This window comes from Numida meleagris, chromosome 5 (genome assembly GCF_002078875.1).
Source record: "Numida meleagris isolate 19003 breed g44 Domestic line chromosome 5, NumMel1.0, whole genome shotgun sequence".
In the NCBI taxonomy this organism is placed as follows: domain Eukaryota; kingdom Metazoa; phylum Chordata; class Aves; order Galliformes; family Numididae; genus Numida; species Numida meleagris.
Genome location: NC_034413.1, coordinates 53,815,806 through 53,841,553, shown reverse-complemented (window position 1 = coordinate 53,841,553; position 25,748 = coordinate 53,815,806). Strand labels below are relative to the sequence as shown.

Genomic DNA, 25,748 nt, shown 5'->3' with positions numbered 1-25,748 from the left:
CAAGGAACTCCATCACAGCCTCTGCTTGGCACAGAGCCGTGGCCTCCACATCCCCAGTGGCCTCTGCAGCCACAGGAAACAACATGGCTGCTCAGACAGAGCTCCCAGCCCATGTGCGGCAGCAGTTACTGCATCCGCTGCTGCCTCCTGCATCTGTGTGGGGGAGTACCAAAAAGAGTCATTTTCACACCTAGCTCTTAAAGGCTTTCTTTTTGATCTCTCTCAATTTTTTCACCTCTCATAGCAAATTTAAAGAAAGCAATCCCAGATTTCCAGCAGAAAAACTTCTCCAGAGCCAGGAACAGCTGGTGGATGCCAAATTATTAAGAGTATCATCGCATTAAATCTTTACAGAAAGTAAGAGCTATGACTCAAAAAACAGCATCTTTAGACAGAAATACAGCAGAGGTCTAAGCCTCCCAAGCCTGATACCACACTTATCACTGCTACCACAATCATCATGGAGCTTTTCAAAGGTTTCAAATTCTTTATGTCAACCAGAAATAGGGTTTAAAAACCTCTCCGCAGAGAAGAATTTGACATATACTTGACAATCCTTACAAAGAAAAAATGAAGGAGAAATACTTTGTATTTTAAAGGAAAACAAAAGGAACTTAAAAAACAAAAGCACTTGGAGTACCATATGGTATTTAGTATGGAGTTAAGGAGATAGCCTCTTTTAACCCATTCTAAACACAATCCTAACATGCTTTAAATTAAAATAAATAAAAACGATGTTCAATGGAAAATGGAAAGACTTCTTACCATCTACACTAGCATCATCCACCAAAATGATTTCCTTTAGCAGTATGGCAGGAGAAGTGTACATCACGCTGTGAACAGTTCTAAGCAGAGTGGACCATGCTTCATTATGAAAAACTATTATAACACTTGTGGTTGGCAATGGCGGGCAACGCTTGAACTTTTGTTCAATGCATCTACAGATTAGAAAGCATTCAATGTTAGAAAATGAACAAAAAGTTTTGATTCAAACTCTTAAGGGAAATCCTACTCTTCCCAGTATGAAATTGTATAAATATGGACATTAAATCTTTCAGCTTCTCCAATTTCTGTACAAGTTTTGAAGCACAAACGTAGCACAAACAACTGGAAAAGCTGTAAGAAGTATTTGGTAAACATCTGACAAGTAAGAATTCCACTTGAACAACTGGCTCAGCTCTAGTTCTCTCACACAACATTTGAGTATATTTCATAGAGTACCCAGGTCTTATTCAGACAAAAATGTTTTTCTATTGAGACCAGCAGACACTGAGCTGAAAAGTCAGACTAAGTTACCATTACTACTGAAATCCAAAAATATGAGAAAAAGAATTTACTGGAAGAAATACAGTTTGAAATTAAAAAGATAGAACAAATCCAATTCAGAACTCGATTTTTTCTCAGAAACACCATATAATGCTTAGAGCAATATAACACATCCAAGTGAACCAACTTTAAATATACAGTTTTTCAAGACTGATGCATTCTGAACAGAACTTTAAACCCAACTGCAAGTCACGCTAACCAGACAACATTTCTGTATTCATAAGTTGCACACTTACTGTTTATTGCCTGCCAACTCTAGATACTGGAATACTTCCCAAGGCAATTATCACATCTATTGCCAAAGCCCTCACAAAACATATGGGCCAAGTCTCACCAGTTACACTATCGTAAAGATTATCGTGATCTGCACCACACATAACGTGCTGGTCACGCTACCAGCAGCAGCTCAGTAAGGTTTGTCACTTATGACATAAAGAGATAAGAATACTGAAAGAGATTTCTCAAAACCAAAATCCACTCTAACCACCAAGTCCTACAGTTTTGTCAACAAAATCATAATATACTAGTGGTTTTATTAACATTTAATATTTTGTTTAAAGAACAGTAGGGAATGGATTTTAAAACAGAATGAAGTTTAAACCATATTTTTAGTTTTCTCCTAAGTAAAATGTAGCAACTTTCCAGAAAGTCACTGAGAAAATGTAGCAGAAAACCTTATTTAAATATGGTTAACATGAAATGTGAGCCTTTCTACACATTCTTGGCTTTTGCACTCTGGAACATTACGTACTGTAAATTACCATGTATCACCCAGATATTTCCCTTCCTAAATGATAATATAACGCTGAACTCAAATCACAGCCTTCACTTTTCCTTCAAATTATTCAACTAGCAGGACATACACATTTCCACATACTCAGGAGGTCGAGTGTCTGGTCCAAGATCTCGGTGTAATGAAATCCTATCACTTGCAAATGCATTGAAACAGTGTTTTTCTTCTCCACGCTCTTTTTCTTTCTGCTCTTCTGGATTTAAGTTGATGGTTTTAAATGCTTTACCAGAAGCTCCAGGAGCATTAGGATCTTGAAGGGGTCGATCTAGAAAGGGTTTGAGTTCCATCGCAGTATAGTGTCCTGGCAAACAGTGTCTCTCTCTGGGAACCTTAGTTTGCCTGACAGGTGCTTTTATTTGCATTTTTGGCTTTGCAACATTGATATTGTTCATAGCATTTAACACCAGACCTAACACATGTCCTTTCCTTCTGACAACTGGCTCAATCCCTCCTTCATCTCTAAAATCTTGGACACCAACTTCTCGTTGCAATAAAAATAAAAATACTAGAAAGACAAACACAATAATGCTAAATTTCCAAAGTTTCCAGTGAAAAAATAATTTCTTGAATAGTTTAGGCATTTTTTTCAAAGCCATTCTAGTTTTAAAAGTTTATCACAAAGCAAAAGTTTCTCTGGATGATGTTCTTTAATACTGTGTATTTTACAGCATTTCTTGAAAATATAATACCTGTAAATTAAAACAAAAAGTAATAAGTTAGACAAATAGTATATACAACAACGTAGAACTACACAAAATTAATGGGCAGGAATTAATTCAAACTCCCAAGTGTCAAACATCATATGTCCATGACTCAAAGACAGGATTAACCTATCTGTAAAATACCCAAGATGCATTTTCCCCATTTTCTTTCAACACATTTCAAATTGAAGAATCAGAAAGCAGGCATTCCAGTAAGAACAAAATATTATTTCTATATAAAGTCAGCACTTCACATTAGTTTTCTTCCAAATTTTGAAAATTAAGGAATTTCGAGGGAATTTTAGTTCAGTGATGGGATAGAAGGAAAACAGATACAATTAATACGGCAAGTTCTATGTAGAAAGACCAATATGAAAAGTGAACTATAAAGACAGAAAGGACTCATAGAGATCTAATATTTTCAATATTTTAAAACCAATTTCCATTTCAAGATCAGACTTAAGTAACTACATTATCAAGTGAGAAATTTTTAAGATTCACTTAGTTATCTACTATACATGTTAAATGCAGACTTAATAGAAGTAATGGGGAGTGGGGTAATTTAGGCTGTGTATCAAGCAGTCAACCTATATATCTTTTTCATTCACTTGTACAGTATTCTCTGGCATGTTCTGCTGCAACTCATTAAGTAAATATGTTAAAGAGCTCTCCTCTTTCAGCTACTAATTTTTTATTTTTTTATTTTTTAAAACAGACAAGCAATTACTCAGGAGCTTTCAAAGACAAGGATCTAAGAAAAATATTTGAGGACCAGCATCCAGGTGATCTGAATTAAATTCTCTCTCTTGTAAACAGCCATTTTTACAAAGGGAAAAATAGCAACATCCTGAATTCAAAGGAAGGCTTTATTTTCATATAAGAAAGTATATTATATTAAAGTATATTTTCATATAAGTAAGTGAACTGAGAAAAGAACTAACTGGCAGCCAGGTAAAAGCCACACTTAATTTCTGCTTGCTAACTACTGACCAAAGAATTGCAAAAAAATACTTTTCCATTTCATCCTTTAAAATAGAAAAATACTCAGTACTTTCTAGCTGGAATATAATATATACTCACAGAGACATAGCACTTGTGGAAAACAGAAAAAAAAAGTCACTTGATTTCCCTCAAGAACTTGTAGGGTCAGGTATCCAGTTGTTTATATCATAGTTTTTCCAAAGCTGAAGAATTTTTTTTAATAAATCCATACATTACATTCAACCGTGGTAGGTTACAGAGGGGTGGAACTACTTCTAATCCTGTTGTAGCATCACTACACTATACACAGATAGTAAAATATACAAAAAATACCCTTCACAATGCTCATAAATTTTCCAAGAAAATTCATTTAAAAAATCCAATCCACTTCTGTCTTATATATTATTTTTTCAAGCATTTTATTTAGACCTGAAGACTTCGCACTACAATACTGATGCCCATATGCAGCAAAACTAAGAATACAATCATTCTTTCTTTGCTGGGGAAAGGATCATACCGATTTACCAACTTACTCCGTATAAGATCACCCAAAATTCAAACCCTATGTCTGAAAGCATTGTCCAAACACTCCTTGAACTCCACCAGCTCGGGGCCATGCCCACCGCCCCTGGCAGTCTGTTTCATGCCCACCATACTCTGGTGAAGAACCTTTTCCTAATACACAACCTGACTCCCCCCCAGACACCCTCCATGCTGTTCCCTCGTGCCCAGTAGCTATCACCAGAGAGCGGAGCTCAGCACTGCCCCTTTGCTCCCTATGAGGAGCTGTAGGCTACCATGAGGCCTCCCCTCAGCCTCCTCTGGGCTGAACAAACCCAGGAACCTCAGCTGCTCCTCAGATGACTTCCCCTCAAGAACCTTCACCATCTTTGTAGCCCTCCTCTGGGCACTCTAATAGCTTTATGTCTTTATATAGTGGCACCCCAACGTGCTCCCAGTGCTCTAGGTGAGGCTGCACCAGGCAGAGCAGGACAATACCTCTCTCTGACCAGCCAGCAGTGCTGGGCCCGATACACCCCAAGGCACACTGCTGACTCAGACACAACTTGTCGCCAACCAGAACCCCCAGATCCCTTCCCTGCAGAGCTGCTTTCCAGCCCCTCATTCCCCAGTCTGCACATAAATTGAGGATTGCCTCTCCCCAGGTGTGCAATCCAGCACTTGCTCTTGTTAAACTTCACGCAGTTGGTGATTGTCCAGCCCTATAAACTGCCAAGACCTCTCTGCAAAGCCTCTGTACCTCTGAGTGAGTCAACAGCTCTTCCTTATTTAGTACCATCTGCAAGCTTACTTACTGTGCGTTTGAGTCCTGCATCCAGATCACTTATAAAAACAAAACCAGCCCTAAAATGGAGCCCTGCAGAACCCCGCTAGTGACTGGCCACCAACCTGATGTAACCCCATTTACTACAGCCATTTGAGTCCGACCCAACTGTTCACTCATTCCATTATGTGACCTACTGATTCTGTCTAGCCGTATGCTAGGCAATTTGCCCAGAAAGATACTGTGAGAAACAGCATCAAAATCTTTGATGAAATCCAAAAAGATGACATCAGCTGGCTTCCCTTGGTCAGCTAGGTTACTGGCTGTGATCAATAGCTCTGTCGTCTTTCATGTTGCGCAGTCATGGTATTCTCCTAAGGCAGCAGGAGAGTCTCTGCTCTGGAGCACCTCACCTCCTCACTGACCTTGGTGCTCGCAGGACTGTTTTTCCCACATGTTTCTCACTCCTCTTTCACAGCTGCTACAGAGCATTTTTTACACTTTCTTAAAAACGCCATCACAGAGGCACCACCTGCTGCACTGACGGGCTCAGCTGTGGCCAACAGCAGGGCAGTGCTGGAGCCGGCTGAGACCAGCACAGGGGGCAGCTGTGCCCACAGAAAGTACCCATCAGCCCCTCTGCTACCAAAACCTTGCCACATAAACCCAATACAGAATGTAAAACCCTAAGCACCTTCAAGGAGACTGTAACCTGTAAAACCGCTACTGCTAAACCTGCCCAGGGTCAGCTTGAGTCTACAGCCTCTGCAACCTGTTAACCACGAATGCTTTTATAACACTACAAAAAAAGAAAATTTAATCACACTATTGTTTCTCAGAGTACAGTGCACAAGCACAGGTAATGTTAGCATATTATAAAGCTTATAAATCAGTAAGCAACATAAATATATTGTCTCCAAACAGGAAAATATAAACGTATTTTTTTATACTTGAGGTACTTGACATCATAAGAGAAGTCTGGCAACTTCCTGATTACACAAGCAGTCATTGGGATGTAGTCAGGCAAACACTGGGGAAGGAGGGCACGAGGATGGTTTTCAAACATCACAACCCTCACATTTTTTTTGTACCACTAACAAAAAACAGCATTCTCCAGTCACCTCTCAGGGCATCTCAATGGTGGAAAAGAGAAAGATTAAACTTAGATGAACATCCTGTTATGAGATATAACATCAGAAGACAGGCAGAAGGTAATTCTACATAGCAACATTGAATTTTGCAGAAGTTTCGCAATGAAATAACGCTTCAATTTGAGACCTGAATTTTTACTCAAGTCAAGTGCTTAAGATTCTCTTTTGATTTGATGACCTGGCCTAAGACTACTCAGAAAGGTTAGAAAAATAACATACCATGGTTACACATCCGTTATCTGAATTAGTATCATAAAAATCTTTTCACTAGCCTAACAGTTATGTTAGAGTTAAAAATGCACTCATCAGATTTCCACTGGCTGTTTTCAGCATTTAAATTAATGCAACAATTATTACTTACGCTAAGCTCGCCACTTCATCGTTTTTCTCCAGCTTTATGTGCACTGTATGAACTTTGGCTTAGTTTCCCACAAAAAAAAAAAAAAGAAAAATGGTCTAGATTGTAGCAGAGATGTCTTACACAGATTGTTGCACGTACTTCTGGGGAATTACATCTTCACTGCTGTTAGCTTTGATGATCGCCCAGTAACCTATTCTTCAGGAAAGATTTGAAGTGCATAGGTATGTTTTATCAAAAATTTAAACTAAGTTACTGTTAATTTTATTTGGAATTATTTCCTTCACAAATTGAGCATATGCAAATACTTAGGACACTCATGCTCAGCTCAACATAACAATCAAAATATCTTTAAGGCAAAATAAACACAATCTAAGATTTATCAAGACTATTTCTTACATTACCTGTGTTTTGCATACATCCGCCTTTAGACAACTCATTTATGACTTAAGCAGACCAATGGGCAAACAAGAACAAACAAAGCAATTTATTCTGCCTCTGGTTTTCCTTGTAACTATATCTTATTTTTTATTTTATTTTATTTTTTTATCTGCATGCACTCTGATTTCTCTTTGACGGCACATTTCCTTGTAGTGGAGCTGCCTGCCCTGCCTACTCATGCATAACCAGTGCCATAACGCACATGTGAAACCTGTGTGCCCCCAGGAATGAGAAGACAATTCCTGTAAGGGGGTTGTGCAAGCAGAGCAACATAAGCTATCCTTTCAGTGGGGATTCACACATTCCAGTAGCATACACAGCAGCATGCTGTGCAGAGAAACAGTGCACGTGGTGCTTCAGAGGCGCTTACTAGAAGAAAGAGTCAACTGGTAACCTTGGGATAGTGTGTGCAGCAGGCGTGACTCACACAAACACTTCTCTTTTGCCACCAGTGCACGAACTCTGATACAGACAAATCCCAGCTGTAGGGTTATTGATGAAGAATCTTTAAGGGACAGTGCTTAACAGTAAGAGAAGGGCTCTTTGTCACACAGAACAGTATCAATTTCCAGAACACAAACTGTATTACACAAACAGCTGTCACTAAAGCTGTATCTTCCCTAAGGTTTTTAACCAGAGTAATTTTGTAGTCAACAAGACAATCTTCACTCCCCGCAAACACCTCATACATTTTTACGGCACAGCAGCATCAGTAAGCACAGACCAGGCTACTGTTCAGTCCTTCAGGACGTTCTGAAGAAATACATGGCACAATTAAATTCCTTGAGGTAACTGGTGAACGAAGCGTAGGTTGGTTTTGCTTCATTTTTTTTTTTAAAGAAAATAACCAGAACACTTATAAGCACTACAAACCTCTTCTAAACAGTGCCAAAAGGCAGCAGCCGTTCTGCTCCACACCACAGCACCGGGTGAGCTGAATACACAGCCTCTGTTACGTTATGCCACCCACCAGCTCCGGTGTCACACTGCCTGCCAACACCCGGCCTCACAGGACAGCCTCGCACCAGTACCTATGTGCAGACAGCTCCGACTTTGTTAGCTCAGTCTGAACAACACTGTTGGAAATCATTTAACAAGAAGTATACATCACAATAACCTAAATCATCAGAAGTTCTTTTAGAACAATCCAGTAAGGAGAAATTTCTTGGGGTTAGCATCAACAACACATCTTTGCTTTTTGATAAAGTTGTTTTAAAATCTACCTTTCTTTTATCGGGATGTTAAATAGTGTTCCAGTGGTTTCTGAGAATGCTGCTTATGGAACTTGAAAAATGCTTTAAAAAAAATAGTAATGAAATTAAGACTTCAGAATGATTCCAGTCACATAGCCTTTTACACTATCTGGCTTCACCCTTAATCCAACTTCTGTCACTCCAAAATCACAGCCTCATTAAAACCTTGTCTATGTTTTACCCTTCCCCAATACCTTAATGCTCCCCTAACAAGGAAGCAGGCCTGTGAGGAGCAAACATTGATCAAATTCTGGAGGAAAAAACCACCTGACACTAACAACCAGCTGCCCTCCCGGACCAGCATAAATCTGCAAAGAGCACACAGCTACACCTGTTGGGGGTTGCTCTGCTATGGAGCTTCCCAGGACTTTGTTTTCTTTGCATGAATACCACAGCAGATTCCACTAAAACATTAGCTACTGAAATTATCATTTCCACTACCCTGGAAATCAAAGTTTTCCTGCCAATAAAAAAAAAAAAAATCGCTGAAGAAAACCACATCCGCTTCCCAGAAGAGCATCCACACACGTGATCAGGTCATGACTAAGAAATGTCAAATTTTAAGTGAATTTTTCATGTAGATTTAGCTGAATGTGGAATACTAAGGCTCTCCATACAATCAAGAGCAAAAGCACTTCAGAACTTGGGGAAAAATAAAAGAGCTGCTTAAGTTTACCAACCTGTACAACTGCTCATGATTTATTAGTATTTGACTTAAATAAAGGAACAGTTCACAATACAGAACATGTATAAATTACAGATCAAGGCTTCACCTGAAAAGGAGAAGCAGAATCACCTGGTCAGCACCTCTCCCTGCACCCACAGCAGCAGGTACTCGCCCCTTGGCTCCACCAAGAATTCCCACTGGCTGTCCCCTAGATAGGGCCGTACCCAAAGAGCTGGTGATCAGCAAACCCCAGGTGTTGGTCCTCTGGGATGCATTCTTTGAGGCTCAGCCAGGGGAAATCTTGTTCAGCTCCTGAGGACGCTGTAAGAGGCATACTGAGTGTCTTCACTACCCGAGTCTCAGTTTTAAAAAGTCTAAGGGCATAGATTATTCTAGCACTGACTGAAGTGATCCACCCCAGATTAATTCCTGATTACTAAGGAAAAATCAGAAGCAGTAACCTGATGATAACACGAGTGTAAGAAATTCAAACAGCAGCAGCAGTCCAGAACACCTAACTGAATTCCAACCTTGTAAGTGGTCTTCTTTGCGAGTTTCTTTAAGATTAAAAAAATAACACTACCACAACTCCTTCCTTCTGCATATTCTTCTGAAAACTCTTTCAGTATCAGCACTACCACTGCTTTTCTACAGCTGAGCACTGCAAACGATGGGCAGAGATAGAGGCTAATCCTGACAGTTTCCCATGACAATAGACAGTGAATTAAAAGTACGCATTAACAATACATTAAAACAATATTTATGGTTTGTTTTTACAGTCTTGGAACTACAAGAACTTGGAACTACTGAATTTGAGTTAAATTTAAATTTCAGTCAACACTGCAGCTTTTTTTTCCTTGCCTGTTTGGTTTGGGCTGCTGTTAAAAGCATTCTAGACTGCTCCCAAAAACACCACGGTGACAACTGAGCACCACGGCAGCTGTAAAGTGCTGTTATAACTTTGCAGGATTGGTGTCTGATTTTTATTTCAGCACCAGAAAACAATCTCTGGATCATATCCAAGGGAAATTCTTGTCTTTCACAGTTGCAGTAATGTTTCTAAGATAAGAACAGCATCTGAGTATTAAGCGCAGGGCCTGAAGTCATAGTTTTACACTCTAAGTGGCCTTAAAATTTGTTTAAATCAGAACCGTAAGGCAAAAAAAAGCTTCCTCATGATTTTGCTTTGTTTGTCCTGAGATGCACTGAGGTCTATTGGGTCTGTCACTGCCAAACTGCTGGTAACTCTCAGAAGTGCCTTCTCTTGTCCTCACCTGGCTAGTTCTGTGCGTCACTGCTGAATAAACTTCTGTAACAAGCAGAAAGTAGCGGTTTGACTACAGAATGCCTTACCTCAGTAGCTGTAAGTAGTTCACTGTAAGTAAGACATTGTTTCGCTGTTTATAAGCAGAAATATAACCTACAGCACAAGGCCTCAGCAAAGTCAAGGAAAAGCAGACAACTCTGGGGCAGGTGGGCAAGCGACTAAGACTGCATTTCACAAAACACAGCACTTTGCAGTCCAGAAAGTTGAAACACTTTCAAATCTTACAGAAGATAAGCACAGGGGTGAGCAGAGTGGGAAGAAAACTCACGCATGCTGGTGGGCAACTGAGCATCACCTCATGTTATGACCACAACTCCCTGCGCTGCCAGAAATGGGGAAGCCCTGCACATGGTATGAGCTCAGTGAGCAGACAGGCAGTACACGTTTGTGTAAAGCACGAAGGAACGTCTTGGAGCAATGCTATCGGTAACCACGGGCCACACCACAAAGGGCAGCCGTATCCTGCTGCTATTTTGACAGCAGTCACAGCACCCAGCTGCCCCACCTAAAAACAGGGCAAGGTTAAATGGCCACGGAGCTACAGGGCAGGGAGGGCTGCGCTCTACAGCGCGACAGAAATAGCAGCAACCAACCTACCCTCTGCAGCCAACTTAATTTCTACTTTACTGTTACTGAGGCCTCCGGAAGGCAGCAGCAGCAGCAGACAGTGACCCAGCCTGTGGGCAAACCCGGCTAAAAGCAGCACAGTAAGCCACAGAGCGGCCATGCCCAGCCCTCGGCTCAGCAGAACAGCGCTGCCTTCAGGCAAGACCGAACAGGCAGACCGAGGGCAAAAGACGTAACGAGTTTTGCAATAGAAGGCTAGCGTGTAAAACGCTCCGAGGTGGATGCATAATATTCTTGCTTCCAGTAAGATATTTTTTATTCGATCAATAAAAACGTTTAATAAAAACTTCTAGGTACAAGCACGTTTACACACAGTTTGAAATGAATGAAACTGAGGTTATCTGCGTCACAAGTAACTTTTCTCGTCAGCTCTTTAACGCCAAGAAAACGCGTAAAAACCACGTGTAATACGAACCGCTGGGAAAAGGCAGCCCGGCCACCACGCGCTCTCACTCTCCAGGACGGAACGCAGCACGGGGAGCTGCGGGACGCCCCGCTGGGACATCCCGGCGGTCACCGCACCGCTGCGGGGCCCGGGACGTGGCAGCAGCCGCCGCCTACCCCGGTCCCCGCCCGGCCCCGGTCCGCGCCCCGCGCAGCCCCGAGCGCCGGCAGCTCCTCGGCCCCGCTCCTCAGGCCCCCCCGTGCCCGCTCTCCACCAGCCCCCGGCTCCGGCTGCGCGCGGCGACCTAAGGGGACCGCGTACGCTTTAAGGAGCTCTAAGGGAAGGGACCTCCCGCCGAGCCCCAGCCGCGCGCCCACCCCCAGACCGCTCTCCCGAGGACAGCGGAGGCGCGAGGACCCCGTCGCTCACCTGGTCCGGCGGGAGGAGGGCCGCCCGCGCGAGCGGCTGCCGGCGGAGGGAAGCGCGGTGCCCGCCCCGGCCGGAGGCCGCCCACGGCGCGCGGGGGCTGCGGCGGCTCCTTCCGCTCGGCGGCCGCCAGGTGCGCGCGGCCCTGCGCCTGCGCGCCGCCCCGCCCTCAGCCTCACCTGGCGGCCAGGTGCGCGAGGGGGCGGCGGGAAGCGCGCGGCGGGCGCGGACCCTCCCCTCAGCCGCCTCCGCGCGCCGCGCCCGGAGGAGCGTTAGACCCTCGCATAGCGGGGTATCCGCCGCGCGCACTAACGTGCGACGTGCGGAGCGCAGTGGAAGCGCGGCAGAGCGGCGCCGCGAGCTTTCGCCAATCCCCGCCGTGCTGGACCGCGCGCGGCCAAGCGCTGCCCGCGCACGTTGCTGGGAGACGGCACAAAACCCTGGAGGTGAGATCAGAACTCGGGAGAGTGGACGTCCCCCCGAGTGCGTGGACAGAGGGAACAGCGCTTCTCGGTGAAACCAGGCGGATTTTGTGGAAGTATGGGAAAAGCTGAAAGTTCGTTTCCAAGTTCTCCTAGCGCAGGAACAGGGCCCGCAGCGGCACCGGCTCCACCGCAGCAACGGCACGCGGCCAGCAGCCGGGCACGAGGGAATGGTTCTGCCCGGCAACGCTTTCCCCATGCCCTCTAGGCCAGCGCTCACGCGCAGGTTACGTGTTAGAAATGGTAGAGCGCGTTAAGTCCTTCCTTCTACCCCTGAAAATTAGGCTGGAGCTGCAGCAAGTACTGCACCTCTGGCACACAGCACCCACCTGCCGCTTGGTGCAGCTGAAAGGCCAAGCCATTTTAAAATTCTAGTGCTATTAAACGTTTTAAAATCTGTTGCTTTGCTGAGTGAAGGCTGCAGGCAGAGGCATGCTTACTCCTTTCAAGAACAGTACTTCAAACCCACATCCAGAGCAGGCGCTCTGCTCCTCTTCTAGCAAATACCATCTCACAAAAGTACCAAAACAGGAGTTTTAGGAGAGAAAAAAAAACACTTATTTAAAAACAGTCCAAAAAAGTCAGTTTCTTTGCAAATTAATCAAGAGGTAAAACCACAGTGAAATCAAACCCACAGCTGTAAAGAGCTTGAGCTGACACAGCAGTGATCTGACTAAGAAGTGGTGTATTCACAAGTAGATGAAGTACTTCTGCTGATGCTTTTTTTCTTATTTTTTCCTGCTTACTGTATAGGGAAACCACGAACTCGGGAGTAGTTCAGCGTGCACTCCCTAAGCACCAGCATCCGCCTCCCCATAGCAGTCTACCCAAAGCGTCATCCCCGGGCTTGCTTTCCAAGACCATGCTTACAGAACAATTTCAACAAGTCTTTGATAAATATAAGCTCTGTTTAAACTGTAATGTTTGCAGAGCTGCTTGCTTCTCTAATGACTGTTAAGATAAAGGCTGAGGTTGTTAAACCGGAGTTTCCTGATTTATGAGCCTTTCTAAAAGTTGCTGCAACCACATTTAAGAATTGATTCAAGACAGTCAAACCTAGCTCAGAAAGGGAACTGTAAATTATTTCTATTTTTCCTATAAGAATCTAATTTATTTTATCTATTTCTATTATTTTACTCCATCATACTTTCTAGACCATCTTTCTAATATAGGTAAAAATCTTTAAAAAGTAAGAAATTAACAGTATTGTCCAAAAAAAAAAAAGTTTTCATATCCTCTAGAAGACACTCCAGGCATCCTGTACCTGCAGGGTCAAGACAGCACAGGAAGCGACACCTATGGCTCACGTTGCTATAGCTACAGGATGCCCAGATTCCCAGCTTCGGTGAATGAATCAATAGAAAACACAGCTTTGCTCTCCTCTTTTATTCAACAAAGGCGAAGTGGTAGATGGGTTGCTAAGCAACATCATGCTAAAGACTGCAGCTCTTTGAAACGAGCATTACTGACTGCCCTCCATCCTCCCTCTCATCCTCCAGGAGTCTCTTCCCTTCAAAGCCATTTATTAAGGGACTGAAAAAAGCTACCAGGACATGAATTTTAAAATAAGAACTGTAAAAGCAGAAGGAAAGCTGGAATTAACGCTTAAAGTAAAAGAGAAAAGAAAGAATGCCATTCCTTCTGCACTGAAAGAAAAAAAAAATAGGACAGAAAAACTTAAATTGACTTATACAAAACAAAAGGGAATGGAAAGGCCATTTCCTTCTGGGAATATTATATTAAAGCAAAATTTTCTCTAAAGAATTACTTATAGCCACTGTTTCTTTAATTGAAATATAATGATGTTCCTCAGTTGCAAACTTATTTTAAAGACTTTACTCATAAAAAAAGCACGTTAGTGGCTTGATACATTCAGAAAGCCTAATAGGATTCCAGAAATCTTTTGTTTCATGCTATCATCAACAGAACTCTCCACCATAAATTAGCAAGGAAAAGCTTAAAGTCTAAGACCAATTTCCATTACCTATTCTGTTAACCATCTTATGAAAGGGCAATGTACATCTTATGCTTACAATAAAGTAAAAGAAAGTAAGTGTAGATGCAGGTTGGTTTTACCTATTTTGAACACATCTTCCATGTACCAACATAAAAGCATCGATTTTTATTCTAAACTTGAGCTAAGTCATTCCAGTTGTAAGGAGCAAGCAGAAAGACACCGATCTCATATAGAAAAGCTGTGGATAAAGAAATGCTCTCTTATTAGAAACTGCCTTGAGAAGCTCCATGTACTTAATCTTTTACCACTGAAAAATAAAAAATCCAGCAGTTTAAGGATTCATAATCTGATTCCCACAGGCCAGCTTCCTTACAACTCCACTCAGCCTCAGCATTCTTCAAATCCTTCCAAGTCCCTCATCCTACTCCCATACTACCAGTTATCCCCAATCACCTAAATCTTTTTCTTCTAGTATTGTGCCCAGTATAAAAAGGATACATCTACAGCATAAGTTTCAAGGCTACCTGTGGAAGGAGAAGCCACTTATTCAAGTCTTTTGTCAACTCTATCTTTCATACAAAACTTGTATTATACACCTGTTAGCTGTTAGTTTCCATTAATTTCAGTTTGGCTGACCAAAAGGTCAGAATTCCCTTGAATGCAGGATCTAGAAACCTCCAGTAGGTAGCATCATTGCATGCAGGATGCAAATCAATCCGTTCAGGAACCAAGGCTGTAAGTTACCCAAGACATGGCACCCGGTTACAGATAGGCAAGATTATACACAATTTCACACAGAGTCCCTTGTGTAAGCTTAACACTGAGCTGTCAGTGTTAAATTGTCCTTTCATTCACAGCATGCTACCAATCCCTTAAGATCCACAGGCATATTACGTATGAGATACAAGACAAAACACTCCAAATTAAACATGGAAACCTGACATACAGCGTGAGTAGAAAAAAATACCATGTAAAAGATCTGCATAATTGTTAAATATTTACTGAATATTTACTTAAGATCTTAATTTTACATATTAGTTTTTCATTAAAAAATGGAAGTTTCACTGAGAATAATGCATGTAACTCCTTTAATCTTGAAAAAGTAGTGTATTTGCAGTATACATAAAAATAAAAACATACTTGAGAAATCATGAATAGATGGATTACTTAAACCAAGATCCAGAATCTTAACAATAAAGACAAAGCCTGTGCTAGCTTGGGGAGGCTGTTGTTTTGAGTACTATTTCAAACGAACAACAAAAAAAATACTGAATACTCCCTAAAGCATATTGACAGTGCTGGGACACAGAATAGAATAGTGCACTACCTCCGACATAGCATTTATCTAGAAAGAGACTGCTGTATGCATTTGTATATAGAATTATTTTATTAATTTTCTTAAAAATACACAGTCGTATAGAATACTTGCTATATACATTGTGGACTGCATACGTAAATTTTGAGTAGATTGAAAATACACTTGCAGTGAGCAAATCACTAGAGTCCAAGTTGTGTTTATCCAAATGCACTTGGGCAGTATTCCAGAGAGATGTTTGTGGTCTTAATCTTTATGTAAGCAGTATTTCCTGCTGAATAACTACAATTCCTTCCAGGGCTGCAGTCTTTTCTTAAAAATGATCCAGACTTTAATTCAATGCAAGTTAATCATATTCACAATACATTTGTGCTGATATAGTCTCCATCACAGCAATAGTTTTCAAAGTCATGTTATACTAACAAGTCAGTGAGCTTCAAAAAAAAATATTTAAAAAGTCACATTCTTAATGATGCACGGGCCTTGTCAAGTATTTCCTTCCTGATCTTTGGATAGTTTGGATGTGCTTCAAGGACCTGTCAAAAGACAAAAAAGCCTCCACATTATAGAGTTCTGTGTCTGAAAGGAAAGAATACTGGGGTGGTTACTGCCCCACTGCAGAGCTTACACATTCGAGAATTTTGAATAACATAATAAGTTCCTTGTAAGAATGCAGAAATACCTGTAATTAAAGATTACCAAGTTGGTCAAGACCAACTTTAGATGTTGCTTCCCTTTCCCACTGCCTTGTAACCTTACTAGCAAAAATGCAAGGGTCAAGGGCTAAAGCCTCTAGGTGGTTTGAGATGCATGCGTTCAGAACAGCAGCATCCAAAGACATTCCCAAGGTTTCAAGCATACTTAGTTTATCATTGCAAACACCTCTTATGTTTTCAGTACTTCAGGCTCTTTCTTACTATACCCCATCCCCTTGCCCTTCAATTCCCTATGCTCCCTTATCCTTCCATTCAGTTTAACCTTTCCAGTACTCCTAAATTTCTCTCCAAATCAGCAGATTTCATTATTAATAATTATTATATCGTAATGTTTGCTCTGGCTCTAGAATTGCAGCTTTCTATAATTCTACATCTATTCTACATCTATTTGTACCACACAGACAATTCAGGAAGTATTTTCTAACAGTGTCTTCCAATGCAAGCATTTTATTATTGTCTTCAGCTACAGCTCTGTATGGATTTACCAAGCAGCAACCACAGAACGAAAAGAAGGCACTGCCACTTGAATATGCTTTCACATATGGTAGCCAACCACTTCCCCTCTTATATACCTGATGGCTGGAGAGCTCAGGATAAAGCAAATTAATTTAAGTATCCTGTACACAGTCAAACTTATTATTATCAGAAAGATACCTGATATAAGTGGTATCTTTTATATATTTAAGTTAACAAAAGAAGGATCATTACATAAAACATACGTTATTACAGTAGGGAGAGTATTAAGTAAAATTCTACCTTATGACAAATAACGATTGCATCAACATATCTCTTTCCTTTCAGGTAATTGAAAGCCAGCTTGTACCCTGTAAGAAAAAAGGCGGGGGGGGGGAAGGTGACAGTCTCAATATCTGTATTAAATAAGTAAAATATCACATTGAAGTTCATTTTGGTCACCATGTTTCCACAGTTAATGTATTTGTTTTCTGGTTTTCCCTTATCTAAGCCTGTAAAAATTTCTATTGAAAGTCACTTTAAGTAGTACATGAATGTCCTTTACACACTGATAGATAGCTATGTTGGAATCAAAAGGAGACATTCTGAAGAGCAAAGTCTTTCTCCAGGGAACACATAATGGCTGTCCTCTTTCAATGAATGTGGTACCCTACAGAGTTTCTCACCATGACCTACAATACATTGTTCTTTTATAAAGAAAACAAACAATTCCATTATTAAAGGACAACAGAAAAATCACAAAAGTAGAAACAAAAGCAGAAACAGGGAATTGAAATGCTTTTTTATTAGTGCTCTGTTGGCTGTGGAACAGAAATCTGTTAATCTGACTAGTTAAGCCCTGTTAGCAACGTATCAACACTGATATTTTCAAAGGTAAAAGGTATAGCTCAAATATATCAGCCTGGACAAAGTCCCATCCTTAGGTATACTGAGGTCAGGCTGGATGGGGCTTTCAGCAACCTGGTCTAGTGGAAGTGTCCCTGCCCATGGCAAGGGGATTGTAACTGGATGGTCTTTAAGGTCCTTCCCAACCCAAACCATTCTATGATTCTATGATCAATAACACACTAACCCACAGATCACATATGAGAAAATCATGAGCCAAAGCACTGCAGCTTCCAAGTGTTGCAGTTAGAGAAACAAAACAAACATGAGGCAATTCATAGGCGTAACAGCTACAAAATTGTCTAACAAATAAAAAACACACCAAACCCACAAAAAACAATACTGGTTTTCCAGCCGACACCAAAGGCCATCTCTCCCTAATGCTGGGGAAAAAAAAGGGACTAGAGATTACAAGAAGCATGCGTTTCTGAGGGGCCATAAGATAGTCCAAAACTGGGAATAAAACTTATGTAAGTTACCAGCCTCAGGACCTAGAGACAAGAGTAAGTGTTGTGTAAGAAAGGACACTGTAACCTAAATTTTATAAATATTTTATAAGTATTTTTACAAATATTATTGACAGTGAATACCATACTTCAAGACAGTATGTAAGGGCAAACTAGAAGAGTTGTAGGCCAAACTTTGGACTAAAAACAGTAAGCTGCAATTTCTTAGTTAACATAGAACTACTATCTTCTGCCATGGGAACTTTCCAAATAACTTAAGTAGACTCTTAGACAGCTGTGGCTTTTATGTGAAGAAAACGAGTAATATTCTCACTATGGAAAGAGAAAAACAGTCTTTCCAGTAAAGGGTAGAACTGTTCATTCCCACCGAAGTGCATCGCATATATACATTATATAAACATGCCTATTGTTGGATTTGATTGGTTTCCATATCTCCAGGCCATCTCATAATTTATTGCTGCATCCTTATACGCTTGTTCCTTTTCCATTATGTATCCCATGTATTCATACGCCTTGCAACAGGACTGCAAAATACAATTAATACAAGATTTTCTTTAGGTACTAACATTTAATTGCTTAAATACTTCAAATCTCTACAACTAGAAAGCTAAAGTGATACTTGTACTACTTTTGAGGACAAGATAGTCTTGATTTAAAATATATGCAATACAAATCATTCACACAGAATTTTCCAATGACTTCCTAAGTTACCCTGAGTGAAGTACAGAGTTCATCACGGAGGACACTACAATTACACCAGAAACATTCAGTGCCTCCAGGAACCCTGCAGATACCTCTCACTTAGTCATAATCCAATGGAATGCATTTCCAGTCCAGCCAGGAACTGCTAGATCTTTCACAAATAGTTGTACCTTTTCTTCACAAAGTATTTTCATAGCCTTAATTTTGAAAACTCTTTTACATTAGAGTTTTCCATTTTAAACAAAAGACATTCACAAATATCCCGAAGAAAACACCAACCATTAAATATTTCATTTTCTGTAATTCCAAGTGGAAACTTAAAAGGAACTGAGAAGCAAGTTCCAGAAGTACTAGATGAAAATAATAGTTGTGCTTGTATCACACAAACAAACACATCAATTTAACTCCGTAGTAAAAATTAGTACGAAAGATTTAATAATTCATACAGGAATATTTTATTAGTAAATGAAGCAGAAAAAATTATGAAAATAAGCAGTCAGAACTACCATATGGCCTTATTGTAAACAGCTTGTTATCATGCTGACAACAGGTCAAATATTTCAGTAGAAAAACTAAAGCTTTTATGAATATATGCACCTTGTTTACAAAGGCAGAGCAAGGAAATGCTCATATACAGAATTTATTGCCAGTTTGGTTTTCCGAAGTCTAGTGATGAAAAGCTTTCAAATCACAGCGTATTGGGACAAACAGTGGAGAAATGCTCAGGGGATGAAGATGAAAATATACTTCCTCTCATTTGTGATTAAAAAATATAAAATCAAGAGAAGAAATTGCAAAGAAACTCCAATTTAACAGAAACTGCTAGGAATCCCATTATTATTAGTGAGATTCATGGGAATCCCACTAACCAAACCTAACACTTTCAGATTGAAAGAAAACCTTATTACAAGATACTAGACTTACCAAGTTTTCACTCAGTGCATTTACTTACATTGTACATATATACCCACAACAGTAATTACCGACTGCTAGAAACAATCCTAAAAATAATAAATCAATCACAGTAATGAGTTTTCTCAATCTAATGAAATATAACAACTTGTAGGATAGCACGGAAAATATTTTCCTGTGAATTAGAAAGGTATTTTAAGATCTAAACCAGTCAACATCTACTTGGATGGCACATCTCCTGCTTGCCTTCTTTACCTACAGGTTAGAGAGAAGTCAGCTTTACTATGCTGTTTTGGTAAGGAGCCACAGACTTCTAATTTGTTTACTTTTCCCCTATAAAGGCATGTCAAGCCTTTTAAAAGAAAAGCAGCGATTTGGCAGGCTAACATAGGCTATGTTTTTAGAGCTGCTGGGAAATTTCTACAACAATGTGTAATTTGTGGCACGGCCATGCTCAAAAGACCACCTATTTAAAGATGTGCCTTATTTAGAGAATTGAGTCATGTTTACTCTCGCATGGTACGAATTTTGCCACTTCCACTGGCTGTCCAGACAAGTGGGTAAATGTCCTTCACGGTAGAATTTTTCTTAACTAAATTAGAGATCATTTTCTACAGAAATGAAATTGAATACATCCTATTTCAAGAGGCATATCTGCAGATATACATGATACAAGTACACTAAGACCTGTTGTAGCTATCTATTCCTTAAGTTTTAGCACAGAAATACAAAGAGTACAAATTTGAAAAAGGCAAGCCCTCAGGGAGGTTTCAGAAAGAAGACTGAATGATATACCTTACCTCCTATACTGATTTATCAAGGAAAAGAAACACATACAATCAAGCCCTTTCCTAAACCAAATCTGCAGAGTACAAACAGTATCCTGATCTTGTATATCTACTGTATTACCAGATGTGCTGCAGGTGAAGGAGAGTGAACTGTAGAGGGAATAATTTCATCAGCAAAAAAAAAAAAAAGACAGAATAAGAAAAAAAGCATCAGAACTAAGATCTGTGCCCCTGCCATGCCTGTTCCATGCTTCAGAGGAAAACTAAACACTTACATGAATTAAAATAAAAAGGTTATTTTTAATGTGCAGTCATTTACCTTGTTATGCCGAAGGCATCGTTTTAGTAATTCACCTGCTGTATCATATTTTGAAGACTGAATATATATGTCTGCAAGCAGAAGCCAACTCTTTTCAAACTCCTCTGCATCAATGGGATTCCAGTTCATTTTTGAAATCCGTTTTAACTGATTTCTAGCTCGTGGAGTCTGTTTCAAAATCATGTAGGCTGTAGCCATTCCCAGAAGTGCTGGTATATGATCCTTCTGCAGAAAAAAGCATAGTGGCTGCTTGGCTATTTTCAATTTTTTACTTTTAAGAATTTTTTTCTTCTTAAGTAATAAGATAAGCTATCAGGAAATTAAATTAAAAGCTAAATTGCAGGAACTAAAGATACAACATCCAATCTTATAAATGTGTTTTCCATCCAGTGCAACAATTATTCTTATAATAGTAATCATGACAACCAGGTTAAATATTTAAGAGACTGAATACAGGTCTGAGCTCAAGACAACTGTATCCAGGCTCAGGAAGTATCTGCAGATATTTTTGCTTTATGAAGTAAACTGCCTTTATCTTAACCTATGAGTTCCTGCACTTTTACCTTCCTGAATCTCTCCCTCATCCTGCTGCAGGGAGTGAGCAAGTGCCTGTGTGGTGCTTAGCTGCCTGCTAGGGTTAAAATACAACTGGAACTTAAAAAACAAACTCAAGAACTCAAACCAAAAGCCAATACACACTTCAATAATGGGCAACATCAGCATACAGTTGAGGTCTAAATTTTCAATCCAATGCAAGATTTCTTAAACATGTTGTTTCAGTGCATGCTTTTTTGCATGTTTTATATAAAATATTCTAGTTAGTTCACATTAGGCATAATGTGAACTATGAGACTACTTAAATAATCCTAGTAAGTGTAAGGGAGAAGACTGTGGAAATGAGACAAGTTACTAACCTCAGCCATTACTATCTCAGTAAAAGTGTTCAGTGCCCGTTCGACGTTTGATTTTTGTTTGGTTGCCATGAGACAATAATTTTCCATGATTCGCAGCTGAACATGACCCTGAATGGTCTGAGGCTTGAGTTCCTTCAGAAGATTTTCTGCTGTTCTTACAGCCAACTGCACAGACTCCTGCTTCTCTGTTGAATTACTATTGTCATAAACCATTAGTAAAAAAAAAAGTTTAAATATTTACCTCTATATATAAAATTACATTTCTATATGTCAAATAAATAACAAGTTTGTACAGTTTCCATGATAACACGATAAAGGCATGTATCTGTTATACAGGCATTCTACATTCTCTCCTGTAACAATGGCAGTTCCAATCTGTCTACAACCTAACTTTTAACCAAAGCTTCAAGGGCCTAGGATTCCAGATAAAATCCTCTTCACTTTCTGCTTAATGATTTATTTTGCAGTTGAGAATTGTTTCTCATCTAGTAGGCAGAGTTCTCAAAGCATTAGGTGAGCTCGAAATTCTAGCAATTTACATGATCAAGAAACATCATTAAGAGGTAGAGGGATGGGATGACAGAACAATCCAATATTTATTTCATTCACTTACCCTATGTCAGCATCCAGATTTTCAAAGACTTCACCTCCTATAGTTTCATTATCCGGGTTCAAACAAATTTCAATCATGTTGTAGACTGCATTCTGCCCCCAGTCATTGTCCTTTCGAGCTTTATTAAAATGTCGGAGCGCGTCATTTGGTTCACCTGTATACCTACACAGATAATTCAACTATTGAAAGTTGGGCAAGTGTAATTGGCTGTCTTAAGTCACACTTAAAACCCAAGAAGAAACCCAAGCATTTAAAAAAAGTTCACATACTTGCACACACTGATAATATAAGTTTTGAGAAGCAAGTGTGCTACTGCAAGGAATGTGTTTTTGCAGATTAAAAAGTCTGAGAAATTCTAAAGTTTCAAAGTACTAATATTGCATCGTTGAACCAGAAAGAATATCCTTTGTTACTAAACAGATAATATGAAAGATGTATGTGAGATAAAATAGCTTTGCTTTGAAGAGGAGTTCATTCCACAGTATTACAGAAGAGACAAAGAAACCTTTCCTAAAATTCCATTATCTAAAGAAATAAAGAAAAGTACTGCTACAGTACTTAACACACGGTAAGTAGCACCTCTGAATGATAACAGATAAGAAAACTAATTTAACTATGCACTCCATCATGTAAACCTTATTTTAATTATAATTGCAAGTACCAAAGATACAGTCCTTTGCAGTAGTGAAATCCTGGTTCAAGCTTTGCTCTGGAAGAATGTTTTTCAGCCATTAAAAGAAATCTTGGGACTTCTTCTAGTTTTCCAGCTCTTCTTAACAGATCAATTAATCGTGAGAGAGTTGCATAGTTATCTGAATAAGTAAATAAACAGGACATCATAATTCTAGTTATTTGCACTGTGAACAGATTTAGAGATGAAGACCCTGCATTGTTTTTCACATACAAAAATGATACTGTGTAATATAAGTCCCCCCGAGCCGTGTCCCCCAGGGCTCGGTGCTGGGGCCTCTTCTATTCAACATCTTTATCAATGATCTTGATGAGGGCATTGAGTGCACCCTCACTAAGTTTGCAGACGACACCAAGTTGGGAGGGAGTGTTGATCTGCCAGAGGGTAGAAAGGTACTACAGAGGGACCTGGATAGACTGCATCGATGGGCCAAGGTAAACTGTATGAGTTTCAATAGGACCAGGTGTCAGGTCCTGCACTTTGGTCACAACAACCCCATGCAACCCTACAGGCTTGGGGAGGAGTGGCTGGAAAGCTGCCTGACAGAGAGGGACCTTGGTGTGCGGATGGACAGTCAGCTGAATATGAGCCAGCAGTGTGCCCAGGTGGCCAAGAAGGCCAATGGCATCCTGGCTTGTATCAGGAATGGTGTGGTGAGCAGGACTACGGAAGTCATCCTGCCCCTGTACTCAGCACTGGTGAGGCCTCACCTCGAGTGCTGTGTTCAGTTTTGGGTGCCTCAGTACAGAAAGGACATTGAGGTGCTGGAGCAGGTCCAAAGAAAGGCAGCAAGGCTGGTGAAGGGCTTGGAGAACATGCCCTACGAGGAGCAACTAAAGGAACTGAGGCTGTTTAGTCTGGGGAAGAGGAGGCTGAGGGGAGACCTTATTGCTCTCTTCAAATACCTGAAAGGTGATTGCAGTGAGAGCGGGGCTGGTCTCTTCTCACTGGTGACAGGACCAGGGGAAATGGCCTCAAGTTGCACCAGGGGAGGTTTAGGTTGGATATCAGGAAAAACTTCTTTACAGAAGGGGTTGTTAAGCACTGGAACAGGCTCCCCAGGGAGGTGGTTGAGTCACTACCCCTGAATATGTTTAAAATCGTTTGGATGTGGTGCTCGGGGACATGATTTAGCAGTGGGTTGTTAGAGTTAAGGTAGTATGGTTAGGTTGCGGTTGGACTTGATGATCTTGAAGGTCCTTTCCAGGATGAGCAATTCTATTATTCTATGATTCTAAGTCATGTTATATAATAATGTCAGATTAAAGAAAAAGCGATACTTGCAATACTTCTAGAAAAGCTGCATAAAGGTAAGTACCATTGTGCTTCACTTTCAAGAGCGCTCAAAAACATTTGCTGTACTCTTACAGCTTGTTTCACACAAAGTCTCGTAGAAAGCTTGACATTCTTTAAAGTATTATTTAAACACATTTCTGTCTGGTCATAACCATTTTCCAATTCAAGTTTCCTTTAATCATCTATAATTTTTTTATTTGCCTAGAAATAAATTTCCAGGCTTGTGTTTGGGAACTTGATAGCTTAAATACAAGAGAAAGTGCTTTACAGTTACAAGTAAATAACACTGTATTTGGCTGAAGTTAAACAATGCACATTGCATTGCAGCAGCGTAAATTACTGTATCTGAGAGAAGCTATTTGGAAATCTTTCCCTACAATAGCTTTATGTTTTTATAGACAGTGGTGGTCTTTGTTTTATTTGCATTTTAACTAGCACTTAGCAAAGCTTTTTTCATTTATTTGTACCTCTCTCTCATTAGAGATCAGCATCAAAGAATTAAAAATACCACTACTGAATACTCACCTGGCTTGCGTTCAAGGAGCTGCTGGAAATGAAAGACTGCTTGTTCATAGTCTTGCTTCCTGAACATGAGATCAGCCATCATCTACAGTATTGACCAATTCAGAGAAAACAAAATAAAACCTTATAAACTGTTTTAAAATGAACTCTAGTTCTTTAAAACTAGGGGCTGAAACCATACGTTTAAAGTGCTGCAGGAATTCAACAAAAAGTAAACAGAGCTTTTTTCCCCACTAATCTCTGGAGAATAAACACCTTATACAGACACACAGAATAATAATGAGTAGATTCACTTCTCAGTTTTTCCACTTAACATAGAAAGCAAGAGAGAATAAAACATTACGATGTACCTATCAACAATGTTTTGTTTTCACTTGAATACTTTTATTTCCCAGAAATTCATATTAAACATATAGAAAAGCAAACTACCCTAAAGTTAAGGAAAAAGAAACACATAGCCCAATTCAGCAGAGAAAGTAAATCTCGTTCTTATTTCAGTTTCTTTCTCCTAAGAGATAGTTACTAAAGAGTAGATTTATTGAAATGTATTTGGAATGCTATTACTCCCAGTCTTGCACCATACTAGGATAAATTCCAGATGTTACCTGATGTAAGAGAATGTTATTCCAATCTTAAAATCATTTTGCTCCTTAAATGTTAAAACAAAAGTAGCTCAGTCTCTTGAGCTGTCTTGTAAGCCAAAAGGTATACAAACCACAGAGAGAATCTGTTGAAGTGACTCAAAATGGTTAACAATGAATAGAGTCAACTATGATTCTATAAGGATGTAAAATGTAAAAACACCTTAAGTACAAAGTTATTTCCTTCTGGAAGGCATTTTCTTTTTTTTTGGGGGGGGGGGGGGGGGGGGGGGGGGGGGGGGGGGGGGGGGGGGAAGGGGGTATTTTTTTTTTCCTTTGTAAGATGCTTGCTGAACTATTAATGTGATGGAAAAGTAAAGTAACTTCTTTTAT

General features: G+C 40.1%; 3 protein-coding genes across 16 annotated transcripts in view; 1 reads left to right on the top strand and 2 right to left on the bottom strand.

Annotated features, from left to right (window-relative positions):
- The window catches only part of GALNT3 (polypeptide N-acetylgalactosaminyltransferase 3), a 44,554-nt gene extending 32,695 nt beyond the window's left edge, over window positions 1-11,859 (bottom strand). For 13 of the 14 annotated variants that reach the window (XR_002439808.1, XR_002439810.1, XR_002439809.1 and 10 more), the window contains exons 1-3: window positions 11,725-11,859; window positions 2,204-2,808; window positions 766-938 (exon numbers count right to left, since the gene is read on the bottom strand). Coding sequence is in view for 2 of the 14 variants with exons in the window: in XM_021400286.1 (XP_021255961.1) it covers window positions 766-938; window positions 2,204-2,715 (685 nt within the window). In the remaining 12 variants the exon portion in view is untranslated. Of the gene's footprint in view, window positions 1-765; window positions 939-2,203; window positions 2,809-6,598; window positions 6,622-11,724 lie in introns of those variants that run through there. The other variant, XR_002439807.1, reaches the window with a different exon arrangement.
- Window positions 11,009-15,272, top strand: LOC110400228 (uncharacterized protein DKFZp434B061-like). Its single transcript, XM_021399940.1, has 4 exons — window positions 11,009-11,082; window positions 11,280-11,612; window positions 11,693-12,259; window positions 12,957-15,272. The coding sequence occupies exons 1-4, from the start codon at window positions 11,009-11,011 to the stop codon at window positions 13,159-13,161; spliced, it is 1,179 nt and encodes a 392-aa protein (XP_021255615.1). The 3' UTR covers window positions 13,162-15,272.
- Window positions 15,525-25,748, bottom strand: part of TTC21B (tetratricopeptide repeat domain 21B) — a 32,487-nt gene continuing 22,263 nt past the window's right edge. Inside the window, exons 22-29 of the mRNA XM_021400275.1 lie at window positions 24,778-24,859; window positions 22,927-23,077; window positions 22,266-22,427; window positions 21,653-21,848; window positions 20,739-20,963; window positions 18,421-18,541; window positions 16,948-17,015; window positions 15,525-16,011 (exon numbers count right to left, since the gene is read on the bottom strand). Of these exons, the coding sequence (XP_021255950.1) occupies window positions 15,934-16,011; window positions 16,948-17,015; window positions 18,421-18,541; window positions 20,739-20,963; window positions 21,653-21,848; window positions 22,266-22,427; window positions 22,927-23,077; window positions 24,778-24,859 (1,083 nt within the window). The 3' untranslated portion in view covers window positions 15,525-15,933. The remainder of the gene's footprint in view (window positions 16,012-16,947; window positions 17,016-18,420; window positions 18,542-20,738; window positions 20,964-21,652; window positions 21,849-22,265; window positions 22,428-22,926; window positions 23,078-24,777; window positions 24,860-25,748) is intronic.

Excerpts from the sequence above, each read along its gene's own strand:
- LOC110400228 (XM_021399940.1), top strand. The coding sequence starts at position 11,009 with ATGCCCAGCCCTCGGCTCAGCAGAACAGCGCTGCCTTCAGGCAAGACC. Across the intron at positions 11,083-11,279 it reads GCAGACCGAGGGCAAAAGAC|CTCTTTAACGCCAAGAAAAC; the intron begins GTAACGAGTTTT and ends TTTTCTCGTCAG. Across the intron at positions 12,260-12,956 it reads ACCAGGCGGATTTTGTGGAA|GGAAACCACGAACTCGGGAG; the intron begins GTATGGGAAAAG and ends CTTACTGTATAG.